The sequence below is a fragment of the Ipomoea triloba genome, chromosome 12 (assembly GCF_003576645.1).
Source record: "Ipomoea triloba cultivar NCNSP0323 chromosome 12, ASM357664v1".
Classification (NCBI taxonomy): domain Eukaryota; kingdom Viridiplantae; phylum Streptophyta; class Magnoliopsida; order Solanales; family Convolvulaceae; genus Ipomoea; species Ipomoea triloba.
The window spans coordinates 26,877,421-26,884,078 of record NC_044927.1 but is presented as its reverse complement, the minus strand read 5'-3'; the positions used below and the strand labels follow the sequence as shown (position 1 = coordinate 26,884,078).

Genomic DNA, 6,658 nt, shown 5'->3' with positions numbered 1-6,658 from the left:
GGATAGAAATCAAAGTTGTTATATAATGTTTTAATTACAGTGTACTGCACTACTGTGTATGTATAGTGGGATATTCAAAGTTGTTCGGCAATGAAATTCCATGAAAATCGATATATTAAAATTAAATTAAATATAATAACTTAAGATATTATATTGGGTAAATTTTATTATTTTTTAAAAAATAATTTAATTTTCATATATCAATTTTAATGGAATCTTATTGTCAAACGACACTGAATACCCCGCTATACATACATAGTACACTCCGCTATACATACGCAGTACACTGTAGTTGAAACTTTATGATGCGTACACGGATTGCTTCCCGCAATAAGTGCACACCCAAGGAATCACTCAAGAACCTTTCGTGTCCAAAAGAGGATCTTACCTTGTAGGCTCTTGGATTTTGAGATCCCAACTCTACAAATGCCTCACCAAACTAACAAATAATACTCTCAACCCTTAGATTATTAAGCAAGGCTAAGAATTAGAGTATTAGGAATCTAGCACTAGAATTAAGATACAAAAATAAAATTAGCTATATAATATAAGTAATAGTATTCTTTTTGGGTTTTTGGATATGTGTGTGAATATAAAGAACAAGATAAGGGGATAAACTAGCTTCTCACTAGCCTACCAAGATTGAATGCTTCTCACAAACAACCTAAACTTCAATGCACTTCTCATGCAAAGAAAAGAGAGAAATTTCACTCAAATTGAATTCTTACAAGGTGTTCTTCAAACCATTGGGTTTATGGGGTATTTATAGGGGAAAATAAGGTATTAAATATTCTGGGTCACTAATCCCACCCAAAATAAAAAATTACAACTTTGTAAATGTAATTCCCACCCAAAATTAAAAATACAAAATAATTTCCCACCCAAAATTAAAATACAAAATAATTTCCCACCCAAAATTAAAAATACAACATTTTGCAAAAGTAATTTCCACCCAAAAATAAAAAAATACAATTCTTGCAAAGTAGTTTCCGACCTAAAAAAAAATACATCTTGCAAATAATTTCACACCGGGAAATTTGATCTGATATTGAAGTCTGATTGTCTTCCTTGATTGGAATATTGTTACCGGGCCACTCGAGACTTTCAATGAATCATTTATTGGTTACATTTGGGTCGCATCATCCTCCTCCTCTTGAAAAGGATTCGTCCCCGAATCCTCACTCTTTGAGATGATTTGTCACTGAATCACACCTTTCCTCGGTCAAATAGAAATGTGTAATCTTTCCATTGTGTGAATGGAATTTCTGCATCAAAGAAGGTAAGTGATCCCAAGTTTTCTTGAACTTTGTAGAACAACATTTTGCTTTCAAACAGATTATCAATCTTTGAATCATATCCATTAACCTGCAAAAGACTTAAAACAAAGGTTATCGAGTTCTGAACGTCTTCTCCCTCTTCCTTTTTCTCACAAAGTTCAAAACACAATTCTACCTCCTCATTTTCACTCAAACATTCCTTAACATTCTCTTCTTCTTTGTCACTCAATTTTTCTTGTTCACTATCTTCACACTCTTCTTCACACATGTTTACATTTTTACTTAATTCTTTTGAGCTTTCAACATATGACAAAGAAATAGATGTTGAATTCTCGACCTCTTTTTGCTGCAAACTGACTTCAATTTGTTTGGCATGGTAAAGCAAAGTAAACAAACACTTACACCAGCGAGGAAGCAATTGCGCAATTTCTTTTTTAACACCACACATAAATCTATTCCTGGTAATTACTTGTGGTTCAATCACCCCATCTCGGATCATTAACTCTCTTAATTTTTTGTAGAATTCTTCCACAGTGAGTGATCCTTGTAATTATAGAATGATTCTGTTTGACAGAGCTTATTTAAAAGCTTATAACTTATTTTAAACTACTATAATTTAGGGAAAAGGGTCAAATAGGCCCTCAAACTTTTCATAAGGAGGCAATTAGGTCCTCAAACTTTTCAAAGTTGTAATTATACACACGAACTCTTAATCTGAGAACAATGAGGCCCAATGACCGGATAACAACTGGTAATCTCCGGTAAGATGCCTTGTAGGCGCTGACTGGACACCATTTGTACATATTAAGCTTGCCACTCAGCAAAACTAAAAATAATAATAATAAAAAACAAAGATAAAAAGAAAACATAATCCCTATTTCCTATTTATGCTCATCAATCTTCACTACCAGTTTCCTATATCTTCACACGTAAAACCCTTGATACGCAAATCACCAATCTTTACGCTCATCACCACCAGATTCGTTGAAGATTTCTTATTCTTGTTCATCTTTTCGTCTCCGTGTCGTACGTACGTTTCTCTATTCTTGTATGTTCTTGCGTATGGCTTCTTCTTCTTGGAGTGGTTGATCAATGTCATCTCCATCAAAGTTGAGGCCAAATTTACAATATGAGCCATCTTTGTATTGTCGTTGTGGATTGAAAGCACCACTATGTATATCACGAGACAATGGGCAACAATTTTTTGGATGTCAACAGTGGAAGGTACTTGTATTGTTTTCAATTTTTTGTAAATAAAATTTTATGGGTTATTGTTTTAAATTTTTCTAGGTTATTGTTTGAAATATGTTTGGATTTTGAACATTTTTCTTGTTTACAAATTTATGATTTTCTTGAATGGATGTATTTGCAGGAAGGTGGTTGTGGCTTTTTTTTTTTGTGGAAAAGTGTAATATCAAAGGAGGGGAAGCTTGAAGGCGATTCAAATAGCAAAGTTGAATTAGAGTTGAAAAATATGTAGTATTTAATTATAGAATAAATTCGGCAATTGCGAAGTGATGTTCAAAAAGGCTATTCAATTTAATGAAAGCAAAAAAAGACATATGAATATAACAATTGGTTTAATAATTGTTATAGGGATATGTGTGTATGTAATTTTGCAGAACAAACATGCAATATCATATGGATGTATGTTGCCTTTGGTGTAGTTATAAGTTTGTTGTCAGATGAATCTATTTTGTTGGTTTAGCTTTGTTCCTGTGTTTAAGTTTATCATATGGATGTAAGTTTATTGACAATTTCAAACTAATGTAATCCTGTGTTTAAGTTTATCATATGGATGTAAGTTTATTGACAATTTCAAACTAATGTAATCCTGTGTTTAAGTTTATCATATGGATGTAAGTTTATTGACAATTTCAAACTAATGTAATCCTGTGTTTAAGTTTATCATATGGATGTAAGTTTATTGACAATTTCAAACTAATGTAATCCTGTGTTTAAGTTTATCATATGGATGTAAGTTTATTGACAATTTCAAACTAATGTAATCCTGTGTTTAAGTTTATCATATGGATGTAAGTTTATTGACAATTTCAAACTAATGTAATCCTGTGTTTAAGTTTATCATATGGATGTAAGTTTATTGACAATTTCAAACTAATGTAATCCTGTGTTTAAGTTTATCATATGGATGTAAGTTTATTGACAATTTCAAACTAATGTAATCCTGTGTTTAAGTTTATCATATGGATGTAAGTTTATTGACAATTTCAAACTAATGTAATCCTGTGTTTAAGTTTATCATATGGATGTAAGTTTATTGACAATTTCAAACTAATGTAATCCTGTGTTTAAGTTTATCATATGGATGTAAGTTTATTGACAATTTCAAACTAATGTAATCCTGTGTTTAAGTTTATCATATGGATGTAAGTTTATTGACAATTTCAAACTAATGTAATCCTGTGTTTAAGTTTATCATATGGATGTAAGTTTATTGACAATTTCAAACTAATGTAATCCTGTGTTTAAGTTTATCATATGGATGTAAGTTTATTGACAATTTCAAACTAATGTAATCTTTATTTAGTGTGTTTAAGGTTCTGGATCATATATTTGTTTAGTGTGTTGATTATTTCATTTGCCAAATAGCACAATCTGCCAAAATCTGCTAATTAGCACAACTTGCCAAAATCTGCTAAATAGCACAATCTGCCAAATCTACTAAATAACACAATCTGCCAAATCTGTTAAATAACACAATCTGTCAAAAAACTGTCAAAGTATAGCACAATATGAAATGCCACATTCTGCCAATCATAAAACATAGTATTGCAAAATACAAAGCCATATCTTTTCATTCACATAGTTGCCAAATCAGAATTTTTTGCCATTGTTTACAAAGCTTAAGGCATAATTTATAACTTAAGTACATAAAACATCAGTCCACTGCAAAAAAAAAAAAAAAAAAAAAAAAAAAGATTCTAATGGCAAATAATACCAAAAAAGTTTGTTTGGCAAATAACAAAAAAGTATATCTAATAGTCTGCTTGTCAGTCCATTGGTGCAACATCTTGTTGGCCACTCCTATTAGGGCATGTTCTTTTATAATGTCCCGAGTTCTTACAAAGGGAACAATGCATCTGCTTTCCCTTTTTCGATACCCTTGTCTTCACACTGCTAATAGTAGTAATAGTAGTGGATGTGCCTTGCTTACGACGAGTTGGGATTTCATTGGCCTCACGATTTCTTTTTCTTTTTGGTCTGCCTGCCATCTTTTTTGGTAATGGAGCAAGAATCTCCTCACATTGTGTCTTTGGCCAAAATAACTCTCCATTCATAGGTTGAAGTGTATGTGCATACGTCCTTAGGTAAATCTCATGATCCAGTAGCTTGAAATGGGCATGGCTTTTCACATGCAACTGAAACTCGCTTTGGTTCATTTTTCACAAAGTGAATGTTTCTCTTTGAGTAGACAGCATAATTTATCATCGCCTTCTTGAATTGTTTCCCATCATCATATAGAGTTCCTAACTCAAGCTCAACTAATTCAACATTAGGATTATATGACGGGTTTTTGAATTTACTTGTTGCCTTCTTCGATTGCTGAAATGATGCTTCTTCCTCCTCATGTTCAGATTGATAACTTGGGGGATCTTCAGAGTCATAATATTCACTGTCCACTTCTTCATTCACATTTCCACCTATATTTTCAGCTTCAACCTCTACCCTTCTAGCTTCTCTATTTTCATCATCACTAGATGAGGCAGTATGACATTCAACATCCATAAGGTCATCATCTTCATCACGGTTTTCTGCTTCTTCCCCTTCCAAATCATCACCCAAGAACTGCTCTTCATCACCTTCTTCCCCTTCTAAATCATCACCCAATAATTGCTCTTCATCACCCTGTTTTCCAGTTGCAGCCTTTTCACTCTCTAGTTGTGTAACACTCTCTGGTAACGCTAACTCGGGAACTACCTCTGCATCGTCTAAACCATGCTCAACAAATATATCAACTTGACCCCACACACAAGCAAAATGCATAAGGTCAACTGTACTTCTATCATTATTGAGCAACCTTAGGTTCTCCATACGCTCATGAGGTAATTTATACGATAGAGAATGAATTTTGCCATACCTATTCTCTTTAATATACTTCAGCAAATGAGGGTACGATAAATAATCTAGGTCCATTGTAACCTCTTCAACTTCACCATTTTCATAGTTCATAACAGGGTGTTGGACAAAACTGCCACCATGATGAATTCTTATACGTATATTGGAATGCATCCTAAAAAAAACAAACAAAAAAAGCAAACAAACAAACAAACAAGCATTCAAGTATCTGCCACCAAAAAAGATCACTACCAATATGAAAGGGGGACCACAACAAGTCAAAAAAGACCACTGCCAAACACTAAAGTAAAATATGCAGGACTACATTCAATCCAAATTTGTCTCCATTTTAAGGGACCCACATCATAAGTAAAAAAAAAAATTCACTGCTAGGCTATTTAATATACAATTACCCACATCTATGCCTGCAAACATACAAAACTCATATCTCAAAAGGTTTACCAATTTGCCTTCAGTTAGTGTTCAATAATCACCATACATTTTATAATATGAAAGGGGGACCACAAGAATTCAAAAAAGATCACTTCCAAACACTAAAGTCAAATGCAAGACTACACAAACTCAAATTTGTCTCAATTATGAACTACATTTTAGGGGACCCATATCACAAAGCAATCCAAATTCACATCCATTGCCAAACTTTTTAATATACAAATACCCATATCTATGGCTGCAAATATACAAAACCCACTATATATTTTTGCTTTGCTAATATGAAATCTTCGGTTGAACAAGGGATAGATTAATTACCTCTCTTCACAGTCTGTGGAAGAAGTTCGTCCGACCGCTGTCAACTGCCAAAGCTTCTTCTTCAAGCTTCGACTACCCGTCTATTGCCAAAGCATCTTCTTCAAGCTCCAGTCAACAACAATGGCTTTCGTCGTGCACTTAGCCTGCAATATTCCTTCGTCGATTTTAACTTTAGGTGAATGAAGCTGGATACTTGGAAAAGGATAAATTGATTTTGCGTTTAGATAGTGGTTATTAGGGTTACTGATTTCAATTCATTCTTTAATTTATTTACTTTTTATTTTGTTACTTTGTTTCGTTCCTTCCGTTTTCTTAATCTTTTATTTTGTTTTATTTATTTATTTATTAATTACCTTTTGTTTTGTTTTTTTATTATTTATTATTATTATTTTTAGTTTTGCTGAGTGGCAAGCTTAATATGTACAAATGGTGTCCAGTCAGCGCCTACAAGGCATCTTACCGGAGGTTACCAGTGGTTATCCGGTTATTGGGCCTCATTGCTCTCAGATTAAGAGTTCGTGTGTACAATT

The 6,658-nt window shown here is 33.0% G+C and overlaps 1 protein-coding gene and 1 long non-coding RNA gene across 2 annotated transcripts; one reads left to right on the top strand and one right to left on the bottom strand.

The window, feature by feature from the left end:
* The first annotated feature begins 2,200 nt into the window (after positions 1-2,200).
* On the top strand, positions 2,201-3,126 carry LOC115997902. Its single transcript, XR_004093805.1, has 2 exons — positions 2,201-2,501; positions 2,650-3,126. It is a non-coding gene; the product is annotated as an uncharacterized LOC115997902 (long non-coding RNA).
* A 1,490-nt stretch (positions 3,127-4,616) lies between these two features.
* LOC115999604 lies at positions 4,617-6,626 on the bottom strand. The gene is made up of 2 exons (XM_031239445.1): positions 6,589-6,626; positions 4,617-5,532 (listed from the first exon to the last, which is right to left on the bottom strand). Exons 1-2 carry the CDS (start codon positions 6,624-6,626, stop codon positions 4,617-4,619), a joined length of 954 nt encoding a protein of 317 aa, XP_031095305.1.
* Between the last annotated feature and the right edge of the window lie 32 nt (positions 6,627-6,658).

Excerpts from the sequence above, each read along its gene's own strand:
- LOC115999604 (XM_031239445.1), bottom strand. The coding sequence starts at position 6,626 with ATGAGGCCCAATAACCGGATAACCACTGGTAACCTCCG. Across the intron at positions 5,533-6,588 it reads ATAACCACTGGTAACCTCCG|GATGCATTCCAATATACGTA; the intron begins GTAAGATGCCTT and ends TGTTTTTTTTAG.